Here is a 19,183-nt window from a genome sequence, read left to right as displayed (position 1 = left end):
AGATGTTATTTAAATGAGTCCACAAGAGACAGGATTCCATATTACATGCACAGTACAAAGGTATGTATACTCACATGATCCACATCTCTAAAAATCCAACATTTAAAATAAATAGTCCAAAATCCACAGCAGGAAAGAAGTAAACTCCCAAAGAAACAACAAAAGCTTTCGCGAGCAGAGAAGCGAGAGACAAGTTCAAAAGCCTCCTTCCAGAAGCGGGCCTACCCGCTAATCACGTACATGGGAGGCTAAGGATAGAACGAAAAGCCCTGCTAATCACTCTGAGATTGGACTGAAATCTGCTGAGGCTTTGGACACATGACTCGGACTTCACCATTGCGTAAAGGGAGTTAAACACGCTTTAAGAAAGCATTTGAAATCTCATTGACGATATATGACCAGGCATAATGGTCCCTCTTTAACCATTCATTATATGGCTGCTATTTCTCATGGGTTTTATCTTAAAAAAACACAAAGACATGATTCTACTTGTTTATACGTTATACCTGATCAAATAGAACATGCACAATATGTTTATAGTGAGAATGAAGAAAATACAGCTCTTGACTTTAAATTGAGCTTTTATCGTTTGAAATGATATGTGTCATGCACTGGATGGTTTTATTTAATTATTCAATGTTTTGCGCTTTATACATTTTAATTGTTATTCTTGTATTAAACAAAATGGACACTGTTTAAAGCAACATTACCTTTTGCTATTTATTTTAAAGAATTTAAAGAGTCAGTTGGCTAATGTCTTCTTACACTCAGTTTCACTTATTTAAACCTGTCATCTTGTTTTCTGTTACATTTTCCTGAACTACGACAGAGCCTTCTGTTTTTAGCAGTGATTTACAGCCAGAATATCCCTCGTCCCATTTCACACCCTTCCTTATTGTTGCTTCTTGTCATGAAATCAACAAATACTTAACAAAGAGTGGTCCAAAGGGTCAAAGCCAGATGAATGGGGAAATATGGCAGCATTTCAATTATCCATTTATTTTCCATGTCAGCAGAGGCACTCCCCCGGCTGATGGGCCTACATCCTCCTAGCCGCCTGATTGGCAGTCTCCATTCATGTAATCATAGTGTTTCACCTGCATGTGTTACATGTGAAACACAGTCTGTCATTTTGTTAAACTTTACTTTCCTCATTTAAATATTGCTCGGGTCAGCTAGATCTTCTCAAGGACAAAGCAACTTCCCCAGAGCACACGAGAGGTTACCCTTATCTGAGGCTCGCAGACGGCATGCCGATCCCTCCCTGTGATGCCGGGAGTTTCAAGAAGTGCTTCATCACAGGAGCACCCACTCCCACAAAGCCTACACAATCACACGCTCAGCGGGGGGCTGCCCCCGTGCTGCCATCTGTCTTCAGTCTTAAGGAGCTTGATGTGTCATGGCGGGGTGGAGCTGACTCGAGGAGGGCAGATTTATGTGTCCTGACTCATGGGAAGAAAATAGCAGAAAGACCCCCCCCCCCCCCCCCCCCCCGCTGAGTCATGATGGTAAATGCTGAGAACACGGTTTTGTCCTCTTACTGCAGGCTTTCCTGTGCAAGGAAGACACCTCCCCGCACTCCTTCAAGTCAAGTGAAAGACTTGGCAGCACGAGTCATCATGATACATTTTGTTATCAAATGTCTGAATTCTGGAATTCTTTCCCTTTTAAAGACTTTCCCCACGTCATTAATTAAATCTACAACTTACACCAAACATGCTCTCAGAGTAAATGAGAACCTGTAGTCCGCATTAAATTAATTGAACATGATAAACAGGTGTTTCAAGTCAGCTGTCCAGCCTCCACCATGCCAATACAGTTTTGGAGGGATCACAAAGGGACCCCCCCCCCCCCCCCCCCCTGCTAAAGAAGGACGCCTTCAATGTTAGTTACAGTCCTGCAAAAGTTCTGCGCCCAGGAAGTCCTAACATGGACCTTTCAACCCAAATGCAAGTCACTTTAATGGTATAGTTGGTGGTCAAAAAAATAGAAGATGTGATGTAAAAATATGTGTTTTATGTATTGTGTTTTCATGCTGTTATTTGCACTATTATTATATCATCAATATGGAAGTTGCTAGGTTTCTCTCATTGTACTTATCGGTATAAACATATACCATTTTATTCTGTAAATACATTTATTAAAAGCAAACAACAACAAAACTACACATCAAAAGATACAAATCTATACATTATTTGTTTAAGTTATGACGTACAAGTACACAAAAAATATTAGCAACTTTGATTGTTACAGCAGAAAGAAGTACAAAGAACACAGTTCTAGGATTACATCAAGTGTATTTCGTATTGATCGTGGTTAGGTATGTTTGTGTTGACTGCAGTTGCCTATCCTGAGCATGGTTTTGAAATACTCATTAGAAAACCAATGTGCAACGTCCCTCCATCCGTTGTTAATCTATCCTGAAGAAACGCCCTGAATAGATCAACTGTCAGCCTGTTGAGGACGAGAAGTACATTAAGGCACACCACAAGGAACAAAATGATTTGTTTAGGCTGTAGAGTTTATTCTAAACATTTAAGAACCTGTGCAAATCTCATGTTAATGAGTTCACAGACAGACGTTATCTCTGTTAACACTCTAACCTTTACATGTCACAGCCAGGTGAGGGTGAGGATTGAAGGGAGGTAATGTAAAAATAACACAGAGGAGAAGCCTTGCCCACACACTTACACAATCATACAGTAGCAGGCTCACACTCTGGGCCAATCCTATTATCCTTACAGGAAACCTCTGGAGAACACCAACTCAAGTGTCCTCCAATATTCATACATGTTTGACTTGTTTTATCTGAGCAGCAGAACTCTTTAGGTTTGTTTTAAGTAAGCAGAACATTATTTGCGTGTGTGTGTGTGTGTGTGTGTGTGTGTGTGTGTGTGTGTGTGTGTGTGTGTGTGTGTGTGTGTGCGCGTGTGTGCGTGTGCGTGCGCGCGTGTTACAACCTGCCTTCATAAGACATGAGAGTTGACAATCCTATTATTGAAAGCTAAAAGTACTCAAACGTCCTCTTCTTCATCAAACCAGGTAGTTAACCAACCTAATTGTTATGCAATACAGATATAGTAGTAAAGCTCTTTTTTAATTCTGTATATCTACTCTTTTCTGCACTTAATGACAAGAATGTGTTACCAGATGATAATTATTTCACCATTACTAGCTGCAGCTTCTCTCATAGCCACTAGATGCTAACTCACGGCATCAAGTTAGTGGAAGAATCCTAACATTTCTCTCAAATGTTGCCCATAGGGGACAAGCCAAACTAACTTCCTGAACTAAATAAATAGTGTAAGCTTTCTTAATCAGTATACAGCTGTAGCTACGAGTATGATAGCAATCTGCTTGCAGCCAATCCTAAACAATGATTATACATATTATCATGAACTGGGTTTGAGAAGTTCGCCCCGGGCTTGGGTTTGGGTCTGACCTCTGTCCTGTTCCCCTTTTTATTTTTATCTTCACTTTGCTTTCAAATAAGGAGAAAACTAAAAGTTGAATCATTCAAAGATTAGATAAAATAAATATAATTAAGTAAATCAATTATAAATATGATTGGTTTATTGAATTAAAGAAGAAATAGTTGTTCTCTTAAAGGGGACCTATCATGCAAAATGCACTCTTGTACGTCTTTTATACATGAATATATGTCCCCGGTGTGTCAGGGAACTCACTAAGTGTCAGAGAATACAACCCTCTCTCTTTTCCTCTGTACCCAAATCTCTAAAAAAAAGGGGGCTGTAACAGATCTGATAGTGGCCGTTTCTCAATCGCAAGTAAAACTGACAATGTGCAGCGACGAGGTCATGATGGGGAAAAGAACACCGACAGGCTGATCAGGAGTCCGACGCGAAGCGGAGGGATCTAGATCGGCAAGGTGTTATTTTCCCCATAATGACCAAGTCGCTGCACATTATCCCGCTTATTACATGGCCACATTCTCAACAAAGTAACGATATGACTCCCAATATTAATTGAAATGCTTTTATGGATTTAGAAAATAGTTGTATTGATTTAAAAAATAGTTGTATTGATTTAAGGGTCATTCCAGAATTGGAGGACATTTCATGTCCCCCATGTAAAAAATCTAATAATCCATGCCTAAAATGCTAAAACATGCACTTGTTGTGTTAAACATACTTGTATTGAGACAAAATGTATATAAAGTTGTAGAAAAAGTGGTTTCAAAATATTATTTAAATGATCAAATAGCTCTCGAACATCCCCTAAAATGGCATTTTTCTCTTGTCCCCGCTTCTTGGTGACCAACTTGCATGTCAAATATAACATTTAAAATAGGGATTTTATTTACTTTTTTGGTATTATTCTATTGATATATGTCTCTTGTAATGGTCAAATCAATTTGTTAAATCATAAACATATTTTAGATAACAGTAATTTTGCACAGAAGGTGTGTCCCTCAACATGCGTTCAACCCTACCCAAACCTTTTTAGATTGGCACAGGAAGTGAACAAACTGTAAATCAGATGACACAGTGGAAGTGACATCAGCAAGCCATGTGCTAGTCCCATGGGTAGACCAAAACTAAGTCCTCTCTTTTATTTTTCATATTTTTACAATCTTTTCAGTCTTAAAAGAGTGTGGCACTCTGACCCACTCAACCCTGTTACTGATATTATCAGAATAAAGCATATTAATTATTAATTAAAAGTTATCTTTCTTGCATTAGATATCCAAGTGTGTCCTTGCCTTGAAAGTAGCATTACATGCTACATCTAGCAATAATTCCTGAGGTTAAAGCTCAAATTAGCATTGATGTTCAACCCTGTTACTTTCAACCCTGTTCTATAATTAGAGTAACAGGAGTAATTCTTCATTGGAAAATATGAATTTGATGCCTAGCTGGGCAAATCACTTTTTTTGATGGTTTATTATCTGTTTTTCCTAAATACATAAAAAAAAATTATAAAATAAAAGGTTCATTTTTCATAAATGTTGGTGTCTAAATTGTCCTCCAATTCTGGAATGACCCTTAAATTGACATGCATCCGCTAAGAAAAATAGTCTTTGAACTAACGTAGCAACGGCAGGAACTGCTTCAATAGCGTTTTTGAGGAGCTTTTTGATTACAGATTTGAAAACATCATTGCTTTACTTTAAAAGTAGCACAATTAATTATGTCAAACCTTGGAAAGTATCTAGATATCCCTGCCCTAATGCCAAAAGTAACTGGCAACTGAATATGTGTCGCCGTTTGATGTCTATGTCTGGACCGCTGCGTAAAAAGGAGGGTTTCTGCCCCATTACTTCTCTTCTTACTTCTATAAGAATAAAACACGGAGGAGGGAGATCTCTTTTTCTCCCCCTCTTCTGACAGCCCAGCAGCTGATGTCAAAGCACGCTCCCCTCTCCTGCAGGGGGGCGTGGTCAGCTGCAGCTCACAGAATCAGCCCCCTGCAAATACAGTGCTGGAAAGAGCAAATAGAGCGAAATGAGGCATGGCTAAAATGCAGGATCTTTTTGGTATTTTGAAAAAAAAACTATATTTATCTACTTTATATAGGTATGGCCCTACAATATATTGTTGAAATATAGCATGATATGTCCCCTTTAAATGTTCACATTCCAGATGGTTGTAGGATAATCTGAAAGCTATATCATATGCTTATATGTAATTGTCTGTAGCCCTGCTCTTCTCTGTAGAATTATTATCCCACTACTAAGCAGAAATTGGTCGGTTTAGAGGTAACATAAGTTGGCCAATAAGGTCATGGGCTATTGTAATTAATGGGGTTTTGTCGATCCTTAGTTCCAAACACATTGGGGAATCAGCACTGTGAAAGTGCAGACTAAACATTTTGCAAAAGCAACATTTAGAAAACTAAAGGGTCAGGTCTTGCACAGTGTGCTTCAAAGGTTGTGATATCCGAAAAAGCCCAATAATACATTTATTTACCCTACATGCTGCTGTTTTTATATATGGAGCATTTCAAGTGCCAGGGAGCTTAAACGTGAAATAACTGTAGAATATAATGCTATTATTTGATATGTTTGTAAAATAAGCCTAATTCACTCGAAATTAGAAAAATATCAGAAAAACAGACATAGTATAGTACGTCCAAAATATGCAAAAAATACATTAGTATGTCCAAAACATCAGAAAAAACGACAGATTTGTAGGTAATATAAACTATGACTTTTGAAGGTAAGTGTTGTATTAAATGGTAGCCTCTGTTTTGAAAATAATTAGTGCTCACACTCTAAGTGGAGACCAATGGTCAGTGAATTCAGGCTTTGTGCCCACTATAGGTCAGTGGATACGTGACTGTAGCTGCTTTATTCAGCTATCTCTGCTCTTAAGTATTCCGCCATCTGTAATAAACATAGACCTCTACCGCTCATATCCTGTTTTGAAGCTGTCAACATATTATTGAGCTCTGGGGACAACTGAATGTGTCATTTCCATGTGTCTCATTTTTGATGTTGAGTCTTTAAGGAAGCTAGGCTGAGCATCCAGCAGGAAGGGATTCCTCCAAGCTCAGACATCAACAACATCCCGAATATTACATCCCTAACGTAAAGGTCGGAGGAATGGGAGTGAGCGTGGAAATGATGCCAAAGTGACCTGTTGTCAAGGTCAGTCAGGAGAGCTCTTCAGCAGAACTTCTGAGTGTAAACAGCACACATCAAGGCAGCGGAAATGCTTTGAGTCATGCCTGACGTACTTTATCTCTGAATAAGCAGCTGTAATGGGGTTTGTTGTTCCAGTATGTAGGAACTTGCATCACCGATCAGACATCTTCCATGACTCTTACACTTACACATGTTTTCTGGCACCTGGTCGACAGAGACTTCAGTTGTAATTCCAGAGATGTGGGCAGGATGTCTTCGTGTGGCTCTTACCTCTTTCAGGTCCGATAAAAACGAATAAATAACAAGTTGATTCAAATGCTTTTATTGTCTGACTTACAGTCCAACACCCAAAGATATTCAGTGTTTCAAGCAGCACATTTCTTTCTTTCTCACATTTAAGAAGCTGGAAACACCAAATGTTTGCTTCGAAAAAAACCTTATCGCTTAAGGTTTTGTGGTAATTTCCAACCTTCAAATTATAATGCTAAGAAAAGAATCCACTGAAATAAGAAATACAGAGAGCAAATGCACAGTGTGTGTCCTGAAATCAGATCCACATGAGGTAAACATGAAATCGTGTTTAAATGTGTCACCTTTAACATTTTCAAATATGTTAGAAAGCTGTTTTTTGAGAGCTTTTCAGTTCATGATTTAATTTAGAATTTAAATCAAAAATGTTAATCAATTTGCATTTTAAATGTATAGCTATATCTAACCCAGATATATACTTTATATGTGTAAGAAGTAGCCAAAGCAAGGACATATGAAACCCTCTTTTTGTGTTTACCAAAACCATAAATAAATCAGCAACAATGACATCAAGTCCACATTTTTGTTAACGATGAAGATAGGTTAATTATTATGTGCTTATGCCAGCTACAAAGCAATTTTTTTCCTGTAGAAAATGTTGTTACACTCAATTCTACCTTTATAAATAAATGGTATCCACTCTAATTTTATGAATGATATTTGTTGAAATATATGAAACTTAATTACACTCCTTGTTTCTCTCAAGCTGTCATCAGGCCACTTGGCTGTTTGCTTTGTCTATCCTCCACAGTAGCTGTTAAAAGGGGCTCTCTCACACCGCTGAACTTATAACATCACTCATCTAAATCATTAGTGCATCTGCATTTCAGGATGCACGCTGAGTAAACTCTGTTGGTGCAGGACACCGGGGCCAGAGCCGCGATTTCAGTATGTAGACGCACTAAAATGGAAAAGATGGGGAGTGACTTCAGATCAAAGACATCCCTTTGCCCTTGTAATTTAATGTCAGGACACAGCCTTAGCTCATGCTTTTCACATCATTTAAAAAGATTACCAAAGTAAGCAGGAATTAGCAATATACTCAACAGATTTAGTGTATATCTGATGCCAATCTAGACAGAAGAAAGTTGTCCGAAAATGAAAACACTGCACACAATGTTATAAATATCTCAATTTATGAATCAGAAATATGCAATGCCTCTCCCAGTTATTCCCACAATACGGCATCACACGCGGAACAGATAAGGATGTTCTATCTCTTAAATGGAACAACCACATTGCAATTAGGAAGCACAATAGGAACATCCTCCTCCACATTGAGGTGAAGAGTTACACCCCCCCTGGGAGAATCTGCAGCAGTCCAAAACAAGCCAGATAGCGCTGCAGCACACAGACAGTAGACCTCTATCAGAGAGAGAAGGAGAGGGACCAATGCGGGCCAGGGCAGTACAAATAGGACATGCACTGCAATTTCTCATCACCTTTTTTTAATAATAATACATGTCATTTAAAAGTGTTTATACATCTGAACTTGTCAGTGCTGTTGGAATGCAGTTAAATATCTGAACACACAAGCTCTTAATAAAGTGGGGAGTTTGCTGAAATGCACATAGTTTTGGAAGACATTTCTCAATCCTTTTTTTTTTGTACATCCTGCAGCAGAAGCTTTACGCCTGTGCCGATTTTGGTAATCAGGCCGTGCTTATGGGTAAATGGAAATCTAGCCTTCTCCTTCCCTGGGTTGGCAGCCATGTGCTGGCCTCCCTATACGCGGTTGCCGGGCGCCTGTATCTGCTTAGAACAGGTGCCGGATCCCGTTCAGCTGCAGCATTCACAGCACAGGTACGGGTGGGAGGCCCTTGGCTGCTGTGCACTACTGTGTGCAGTCCCCCAAGTTTTCCAGGGGTCCCCATCTGTGTCCCCGCACATCCTCTGCCACATGGCACCTGTCCCTCGACGAGTCTGGTCCATTCTTCGTCCGGCAAACGTACACGCCTGCCTGCCACCCCGCACGCTGCCTGTTGTTGAGCCACAATGAGATGAAGAATAGCTGCACCCATAATCCCTTGCTGTGAGACGTGTGTGTGTGTGTGTGTGTGTGTGTGTGTGTGTGTGTGTGTGTGTGTGTGTGTGTGTGTGTGTGTGTGTGTGTGTGTGTGTGTGTGTGTGTGTGTGTGTGTGTGTGTGTGTGTGTGTGTGTGTGTGTGTGTGTGTGTGTGTGTGTGTGTGTGTGTGTGTGTGTGTGTGTGTGTGTGTGTGTGTGTGTGTTCTCCCTCCTCCTTTTCCTCCTTTGGCCAGATTTAGGGCCAAGTACAAATTGTAAACAGGTTATTATGCTGCTGTAACACACTCCAGCTGGAAATGCACTCCGACAACATTTAGTGTTTTCTGTTGTAAGTGTGTCTTTATCCGTCGCACAGAGTAGTTTCATTTGGTGTAAAGTTCACTGCGTTTACTGTGATTAGGATGCTATAATGAGTTTGTTGTTCTGTATCTGTAGGGCTTGACAGGAAAGACAGGATTTTCCCTGCAGAATCACTTAGTAAATAACTTTGCCTCATCTATTTGCAAATGACTTTTGTGATTTTTGCAGCTGCATGCAAGTGTTAGGTTTAACAGGTTAAAGATAGCCCTCTAAGCCTTCTACTGTATAGTTGTTGTATCATGGTGTGTTTGAGTTATTTTGTATTGTTGCTGCATGGCCCGGCCCCCCCACTGACACTTTACTTCAGCCACATCTATGCATTACATTAATGCACACAATACACAATATCTGTTTATTTTATTATTACTGCACATATTTTATTCCATTCTATTTCAAAGTAAATACTGCTATATTTGACTATACTTTTTATTATTTTTTTACATTATTATAGTTTTCTTAAAATAGTTTTCTGTCTGTGTTTTACATTTTAGTTTTACCTTTATGCACCACAACACCAAGTCAAATTCCTCGTATGTGTCAACCTACCTGGTAATAAACCTGGTTCTGATTCTGATGAAGAAATGTTACTTAAGCCCCAAGGTCCCCCTCGGCGGGTACTTCTTTTTTTTCACGACACTGTGTCTCAGGGGATCTTAATATTTAAGAACCTATTAAAGGTGGGGTAGGTAAGTTTGAGAAACCGGCTCGAGATCGCTAGAATTTGAAAATACACAACCGGAGAAAATCTGCCACTTCCTTATAGAGCCCCTCCTCCAACACACACGAACGCGCACATGACCAATGAGGGCACGAGATAAATGTGTGCCCCGATGGAAGGCTGACAGGCAGGTAGGCCATCCAATCCATTTTGCCGGGCCGGCGAAACGGATTAGTTGCACTTTTTACAGTATTACGGCTTCTACAGATGAAATTTTTGTATGGATTTTTTGTCAAAGCACTTTGATATTCATTGCTATCGGGATGTTAAGAGCATTCCATGGAATATAACAAAAAGTGTATCTCGAGCCGGTTTCTGAAACTTACCTACCCCACCTTTAATGTGTTACACCAGAATAACGGGAATAATCTCAGCTAACTGACGATACAAACCATTTTTACCAAAACAAAACACAAGTCTCATAAGAAGCATCTAAATGACCCCTGAGCGAAAAATGCTAACGCACTTTAGCACAGAACTCAAGATAAAAGATACCCTTATTACTTATCGTAGCTGCAAATACAAGATATCCGATTAAAGCTGAGGTTCCACAGATTATTTAGGTATAGTATCATCACTGAGTGATCCGAACTCGCGACAGGGGAAGCAAACACAGACATCACAACACGTACCTTTTACGGGAGATCGTCTCACCTTAGCTGTCAATCTGATCAAAAGACTTGTTCAATGCCATTAAAACGAGAAAAAACGCGGCTGAATCGGTTAATCCATAGGTTGATAATGTTTCAGTGGAATATTTTTTTTTATTTATCATCCATAATTCCATTTTTATGTAAAAATCGGAGAGTAAAAGTTAGTTGCTAATGGTAGCTACCAGAGTTATCGCAGCTTCCGGTTTTGGCTATGCGTCAGTCTCACACACACACATTACCAAATAAGGAGTATGTGGGAGTTCCCCTCGATTCCATTGGCTCTGACGGTTAGAAAGAGATGTCAATCAGCAAAATCGAGCAACGAGGAAGTGTTTTTTTGTTGCTAAATCTCTCTTAAAAGGTCAAATTTCACTTGTTTTGCATCAATCTTGATACAGGGTACTTCTTATATGTTGTAGTTTGGATTCCTAAAGCTTTTAGTCTACCATCCCATCATTCAAGGGTGGTTTTCACTATAAGTATTCTTTTTTTTTGGACGGACATAATAATTTACATTTTGTTTTACTATGTTCAATCTTAATTTACTTTAAAATGAAAACATCTATATTGATTCTGACACTTCTACATCCAACTCACAGGTGTAACCTTGCTTTGAGAAAAAAGATTATTAATTTAACCCTTTTAGAAGGGAAGATATGGTCATTTGTTCTGGGAATGTCATTTTCGAGCCTGAGACCTGAAAAACAGGCTCGGGGATTAACAGGAGGGCATCCCAGTCTCAAGATTTGATAAGCCTTATTCACGTACTTCAAATCAGTCCCTTCCTCTTGACCTATAGTAAATACGCAAATAACGTCATTTAGCACATAATGCTTGACCTAAAATATGATGTGATTGGACGCTCCCTCGCCAGCTACACAATAGATGCTGGACCAACCAGACAGTCGGCCTCCTCGTGCCTCCGGAGGATGATATTTAAAGTGATCACTGCTCACCTCGGCCCCAGCAGATGGATAATACTTTACACAGCTGTGCAAACCTCTGCACCGAGCCTGACGCTGTTACCTTGACAGTTGGTGTTGAGTTAGACCGCCAAGTTGTTTGTTTGCCCAGGGAAGTGACATGACGGCAGAGGAGGAAATAGGAAACATAACAGACTACCTGACGGACTCATTCCACAGGCTTGACCTGAGACTGGAAGTGAGCCAGTCAGCAATCAGAGAGAAATAACAAGCTCGTGTTTGTTCAGCCCATATCCTTATATTCACAAATATAGTAAATCTTGTTATTCTGCAAATGTGTGAAACATTGAAATAGTCAAATTAAAGAGATGCACACACAGAAGAGGGGGCGTTACACACAACACCTGCATCGGGGTGTGTATAAAGTGTACATTTCATGCGGTTCACAACAATGTCATGGCAGTTTTTGTTGACACCTTTTTTTCTCTTTTCTTTCTTGTTGATTTATTGCAGCTGAAACTGCAGCGATGGCTGTCTTAGTTTTTCTGCAAAAGCTTCTGACAAAAGGTTACGACGACGATGAGTCAACTTCTTGGGACGAAAGAATCGAGGCTGACAAGTTGAGTGTTTTGCCCTCACGTCCCGAAAAACTTAAAAGTCACAGGATTGTCAATCCTCTGATTAAAATCCTTCAGAGATCTTCTGGGAATTTTTACAGAAGGGATTTGGTTTATCAAAGTGTTAATATCCACAGGAGATTTGAAGTGGTCAGTTTGTTGGAAATCAGTGTGATCTTAATGTGTTGGACACCAAATGTTTATTACTCATCACTGCAGAGGTACCTTAATGAGAACGTTGATCACGAAAACAACAGGACAAAGTTTAAATGTAATATCAAATTCATATTAATTATGGTTTCTTATAGTTGTATTGTATCTATGTATTTGAATTTGATGCGTTTGCTGTCCTTTGAAAACATTTCTCTGAATGCCAAAAGTGGAATTGTTTTTAAAAAATTGAGGAATCAGCTAAAGAAAAATGTTTGAACAAAATGTTTTTGTCTGAAAAAGATTATCTAAATGTCACTTCGATGAAAAAGGACTGTTTTCTTAGTTCATCTAATTTTCTGTAGAGACCGTAAAGATTTTCTTAGACATGTGGGACATTAAACACTTACTCTAATATCAACACATAACACCATACTACAGTAATACAAATGCATTATGTTACAATTTACGCTAAAGTACCCTTTTCTTGTGGACACAGTCTGGCCTAATGTGATGATGATGATGCTTGAGTCCTTGTCCGTGTCACAGTGTCCTACCCTGAGGCGGTGCATGTGATTATTATGACACTGCAGGTGTTTACCAGGGGAGTCTGCAGCAGCACCCTGAGCTGACCCTAACAACTCTGGGGCCGACGGTGCACCGAAGACCTACTTTCTCACCCCGCAGGCCTGGGGCACCACGCGTAATGCATCCAAAATATGGTCGCACTTCAAAGGGGACCCTTTGCAGAGTTTGGACCCCTGCAGGCACAGAGGCTAATGATCTAACCCCAAAGAAAGGAGCATGAAATCGGCTGGCTACAAACACTGGTGCTTGATAAATGTTGTGATTCTGGTCAGTTTAATCACATTGTCAGCAAGGTGTGTCAAAAGCACACAATCATAGTTGAATGTGGGTATAAAGAAGGTATTTTAGGTACATATGTTTAACACAAGTGTTGTTTTCTGATTTGAGAAACGGTGATATGTTTGTGGTTTGTCTGTGTACAACAGGCCAGGTTGACAAAGCCTCTCCTGAAATATGGTGGGTGAGTAAAGACGGGTAAGTGAGATGCTAATCAGCGCGGCAGTGTTTCCTCCCGCTTGCTGAACAGCGGGTTCCCTTCCCTCACTCTGGCTCTTTAATGCAGGGCCCAGCCAGGCCCAAACATCCTGACGGAGAGAGGCTTTTCCCTTATCAGTCAGGAAACACCGCTCCTCCGCCACATCCTCTTTACAAGAAGCACGACTCAACCGTTCCCAAAAAAATGCAGGAAGACCAGCCAGACTCCAGGATTTGTCAAAAGCCCCTGAATTCCTTTTATCAAAAAAAAAGAAGAAAAATTCAAGAGAACAGAGAGGATGAGGGGAGGGGTGGAGTAGGGGGGTTACAACAAAAAAAAAGAAGAGAAAAATGAGCAGGGTGTAAAACAGTCAATGAAGCCCTGGGATTTATTTTTTTATTTATTCTGCACAGATTACCAAAGGTCTGCATCAGCAAGATAGAACGCAGGGTGAGGGGGTGGGGTTGAAGAAGTGGGGTCCGGAGTGCCTAAGAATGGCACCCAGAATAAGACTCCAGGAAAACAAAGGATGGTTGAGATGGAGGCGGGTGGCGACGGCTGTGCCTGTTTTACACTAATCCTCTGAACCGGGACAAAATGAAAGCGAGGGGAGACGGAGAGAAGGAGAGAAGGAGGATGTGATGGAGGGTGGAGAAACCAAGGGAGTGGGTGTCAGAATGGGCCACTTGCAGCTTGGCTAAATAGAGCCCAAAATAGAAGAAATCGTGTGACCCTGAAGTCCAAGCTGGACTAATACGACCCACCACCCCTCCACGTGTGTGTGAAATCATGTAGTTACAAACAAAATACTTTTCTTACTTTTATTTATTTAATTCAGGACATTTTTAATTACGTGATAAATATATGAGGATAAATCTGCTTCATCTGCTTCCCAACAATACCTTAAATTATACTACATATTTATTTTGGTGTATGTTTTCTGCGGACACATTTCCAAGCAGCAACTCCGTTAATATAAAAATTGGAACTTTATTTTAAATTATTGTCTTTCACAAACCTAAATCAGCATACATTTATAGTTACCATTATTATTTTTCATCGTAGAGGTTATGATTATATATTATTAAGTACTTGGGAAGAAGTATAAACACCTTTTTTCTTCATTATACACCATTCTGTTAAATTGCATAAGAAATGGGCAACTAAAAACTCAATCAATTACAACTAGTGAGGTAAAACTCCCACACTAATGAGAGGGAGAACATATAATACAAACATTCGAATGGAAAGCGCAGATAATAGCATTACAGTAGCATTTATGCAATACATCAAAGGACTTAAATTAGCTACTAAAGAGCGTCTGTACATGCCGCAGTGGAAACAGTAACTGGTGACATTTAAAAGTGGACAAAAAGTGTTTACGATTGTTCTTCTGGTTTAGAAATGTCATGACAACTGGAGGTGGTATACTATAGTATTTTGTGTCTGCATCCCTGAGGTGTCCATCTCCCTTTTTTTCATATTCCTCTCATAGCTCTTTGTTCTTTCCTCGGCTTCAGACAATCATATTGCTCAGTGATCACTTTAGGTTTGAATCATGGGGGGATGATGTTGCTCATGGTCATGGATGCTTATACAAGATTTGAAATGACAGATAAGAGCCCCAAAACTGTTCTCCGACTGGCACCCAAGTGCAACATCATCCCAAATGTCTTCACCCATTTAGACCCCATAGTGTCTCTGATCAGCCCCATGTGTAATGTGAGCTTACGAGATGCCGTAGTTGTTGTAGTAGGCCGCCGTTGCGTCTGCGAGAACTGAAATGAGACTGGATTCTGTGGAGCTGCTGGGAGGGGCAGAACCAGCACTGGGAGACGTCAGCTGGATGTGTCCTGTAACAGTCAGGCTCTGCTCGGGGGGGAACCCGGGCCCATTGGAGTTCAGGTACTGGTCAAACTCATCGCGGTCCACCTCACCCAGGAGCTCGGCCTGGCTCAGCTGGTCCAGAGTCTCCAGGTGACCCTGGGTCTCTGGTGGGGGGGACAGCTGACCCAGGTGTCCCTGGTGGAGCCCGTGGTGGATATGGTGGAAAGATGAGCTACTGTAGTAAGACAGCGGGGGGATGGGGATCAGTCCCCCACCACCTTGGGACATGAGAGAGATGTGACCCATGTGTGCGCCCCCACAGTGGATCTGGCTCTGAGAATAGTCAGTGTGGTACGGGGGCGGGCTGCCCATGTGTGTCTGACTCTGGTGGTGGTCGTCTGGGCAGGAGGAAGAGGAACTACCAGATGTGGAATAATAAGAGGGAGGGACATGCTCGTGGTCCATGGCATCTAAGGGGGACATCTCAGGGGGGGTGGGCAGGCCGTAGGGGTAGGTGTCAAAGCTACTGCTGGAGGGGGCCGGGTCTCTGAAGCTTCTGACGCCGGGCAGCGGGCTGGGGCTGGAGAAGCCGCTCCTGAGGCTGCCCTCGTCTTTGTCCAGGGGGTGACAGAGGACCCTCTGCTCGGGCAGGGCGTTCTGATCTGGGGCCAGTCCGCTCAGCAGGAAGCCGGGGTCCACCCGCTTGCAGATGCGTTTCAGCTGTTTCTTCCTGCGAGGCCGATACTTGTAGTTGGGGTAGTCCTGCATGTGCTGCACCCGGAGCCTCTCTGCCTCCTCCACATAGGGCCTCTTATCAGGGGGGGTCAGGGCCTTCCAGGACTTGCCTGCAAGAGGAAAACACAGATTTCATTTAATTTATTTGAACTGCAAATCTTGAATGAGTTTGTAATTCAGTGTTGCACTTTTCTGTTAATTGTTTAAAGTCTGTTCTAACACAATGATACATTACAGAATACATTTTCTAAGACGCACAATTTCTACAAATTGTAAAAAACCCATAAATAAGTTTTGTGTGTATGTTTGAATACATGTTTACACGTATACTCCCTTTTTGGATAATAAAGATACGACAATCCTATTTATAATGGTGGAATTGCAACAAGATTGTAAACATTAAACATAGGTACAATAGCACTATAAAACAGACATTCAATTAATAATAAGATTAGACTTTACTTTACTTTCAAAGGAAGACTCATAATTGCTATAATCATTTTTCATTCACTCGTAAAAGTAAAGAGAAAACATCTATATTCACTTCTACTGAAAAGCTAATAATCAGCTTATTTTACTTGAAGTTATTAATTGTTTATAAAAAGGGAAATAGTGCCCTTTTTTAGGATAAACACAAGTCCCTATTTTACCCTTATTTATGAAAGCATATTTGAGATGTTTTGCCGTTCTGGAATTGGCTTTAACCTGATCTCCGATTTGCCAGATTTTGAATTTGGCACTAAATACTAATCCATACCAGCGTAAATCCAACGCAGAATCATATATTGTCTTTACTAAGTCCATAGTCTTAACGAATGTTACGGATTAACGGGGATATTCACTTTGAGCAACGCGCTTCATAATGTCTGAAGTTACGTAATTAATTAATTTGGTCTGACAACTAAGATTAAACACGTTGCTTTGTTGTCTTTTCTTTTTAAAACACATTTACCGATAACTGTCTGTTTTTTCAGATTCTAATGTAGGCTACTTATCATTTTTGTGTTGGAAACAACTCTAAAACTTTAGGAAAAACCTCTGAGGCCTGAGGCCAATTATAAGTGTGAGGACCGTAAACAAAAGCAGTAATACTATTGACAATAATAATAGGCTATATGCAAATATTACTGCTCACATAACAAATAAAGTTGTTAATTAACAACACTTTAAATAACTTTTTCTCACCCAACATTTTGCTGAGCTCGGCATTGTGCAGGTCTGGGTTTTGAACCGCCAGTCTCTTGCGCTCGTCTTTGGCCCAGACCATGAACGCGTTCATGGGCCGTCTGATGCGCGGCTCCGGCGCCTTGTCCGCGGGGGTCCTTTGCGGGCCGTGTCCGTCAGACGCGTTCCCGTCTCCTGGAGGACACTCGAAGGACTCCGGCCACGACGAGTACGCGCTGATGAGGGCTGCCATGTGCGCACTCTCCTGTCCAAACTTAGGATGCGCTTCTCACTGTGTCTCTCTGATAAATTGTCTTCTCTGTGGAGGTTGACTAAAGGCTGATTAAAAAACTACAGAAACTGCTTTTATAAAATCCAGCGGTGTTTAACACTGCCTGAATCACTAGAGCTGCAGGCGACAGTCAGATGTCAGGACAGGTTTGTGGAGATATGCTCAGCTGCGGCTCCTCCTCGTGAGTTATGATTCAGTCTTTCCTGGTGGATGGGGGAGCGCTTTATATTTGAGGAGCAGGTTCCAGGAGAAGCCCCCGAGGACTCTCGGCTCCTCCTTGATTGCAAGTTGAGCCCCGTGAAAAGGGAAAAGAGAGAGAGCAGCATTTCAACACCATTTACTACTTAAACTGGCCTCACAACAAAACAACACTTTCCACTGACAGAGAGCGAGAACTCAGTCACTGTGCAGGTTTATTTTATACAATTATGTTGGGCACACATCATAAAGGACCAGGGTGAGTCAAAATGGAACAACTGAAATAATTGTTACCTATTAAAGAAAACTAATTACTTATTACATACACTTCATGTTGCTGTAGGAATTTGGCAACATTGTTTTTTTTGCTTCCCACAAGGTTACCCTCACCTGGCAACCTGATCTAACCTGTCTTGCTCAACGAGTAATACTTGAACACTGCACTGGATACAAGTGTTTATAGATTTCCACTGAACTCCTAAGCATTAAGGGTGTCATGGTCCAGGGAAACAACACTTTTTCTTTTTAAGTTTTTATAATGTGCTGCATCTTTGAATATATTTGAAACTCCTAAGGATCGATATTATACTATTTTAAAATGACTGTAGGCCTACTGAGTTCTCTTTAATAGTTTGGATGCAGATCAATGTGGAATCTCTGAACAAATCTGTGGGTGCGAGGAGATGAAACCAGTGAACAAACAAATCAGTTTCCTTCTGTGGCCATGGCTCATATCAAATCCATGAGTTCCTGTTGACAGGATACTCTTAGGCTGCAGCCACGTAGAAGCTCACACTTTTACAGGGCACACACACACTGCTGGAACACAGCTACTGATCACAGGTCAGATAGTATTTTGGTTTGTAATATTTATGGGGGAGGGAGTAACCTGATAACAGATACTGGTTTAACGTTTTCCCTCTCCGAACCTCCAATCCAATCTTAAGTTTGCAGTACACATCTTTTGCTCCGTTGTGATTCCCTGACCATCAAACGTAAGTGTCAGCTCTCGTGTGTGAACCTTGCCCCCCTCCTCACAGGAAGAGGATACGGCACCTGAAGCCACAGATAGTGCGTAGGGCAGCCACATCAGTGATATATAGAGCCATGTTGCTCTGACATGGGCCACATTGAAGTGAAGTCAGTGTGAGTAAAAGTCACAGCAGCGTGAGAAAACAGGAGTGAGCAAGTCTGATTGACAAAGTTAGAGTTTCATATATTTGCAATTTGGAATGAAGCACATGAAAGCTCTGAGTGGTGGGTTTCTGCAATGACTTAGCTTTATGTATGTTTGGGTGGGAGCTGCATCGGCCTGCTGTTGTTTACCCTTTCAGAGTAAAAGACATGTGGCTACTGAAGACTTGGCGAGGGGGTTTGTCTTGATGCATGTGCTGCATAAAGAATTGTCACTATGGTAACTTAAATCAAGCATCCAGTTTTAAAATAAATGCCAGTGTTTAACGTTGTTAGGCCAAACCTTTACCACTTTTATGTGTCTGCGTCATAGATAATCTGCTGTATTAAAACCGCAATCTACGGTT

At 40.9% G+C, this 19,183-nt stretch overlaps 1 protein-coding gene across 1 annotated transcript; it reads right to left on the bottom strand.

The window, feature by feature from the left end:
* Nucleotides 1-14,233: 14,233 nt before the first annotated feature.
* Nucleotides 14,234-17,641, bottom strand: sox7 (SRY-box transcription factor 7). Its single transcript, XM_034076480.1, has 2 exons — nt 17,174-17,641; nt 14,234-16,098 (listed from the first exon to the last, which is right to left on the bottom strand). Exons 1-2 carry the CDS (start codon nt 17,403-17,405, stop codon nt 15,155-15,157), a joined length of 1,176 nt encoding a protein of 391 aa, XP_033932371.1. The 5' UTR covers nt 17,406-17,641; the 3' UTR covers nt 14,234-15,154.
* Nucleotides 17,642-19,183: the final 1,542 nt, after the last annotated feature.

Source organism: Pseudochaenichthys georgianus, chromosome 24 (assembly GCF_902827115.2).
Source record: "Pseudochaenichthys georgianus chromosome 24, fPseGeo1.2, whole genome shotgun sequence".
NCBI lineage: Eukaryota > Metazoa > Chordata > Actinopteri > Perciformes > Channichthyidae > Pseudochaenichthys > Pseudochaenichthys georgianus.
This window is presented reverse-complemented; position numbering and strand designations above follow the sequence as displayed.

Excerpts from the sequence above, each read along its gene's own strand:
- sox7 (XM_034076480.1), bottom strand. The coding sequence starts at position 17,405 with ATGGCAGCCCTCATCAGCGCGTACTCGTCGTGGCCGGAGTCCTTCGAG. Across the intron at positions 16,099-17,173 it reads CGAGCTCAGCAAAATGTTGG|GCAAGTCCTGGAAGGCCCTG; the intron begins GTGAGAAAAAGT and ends TTCCTCTTGCAG.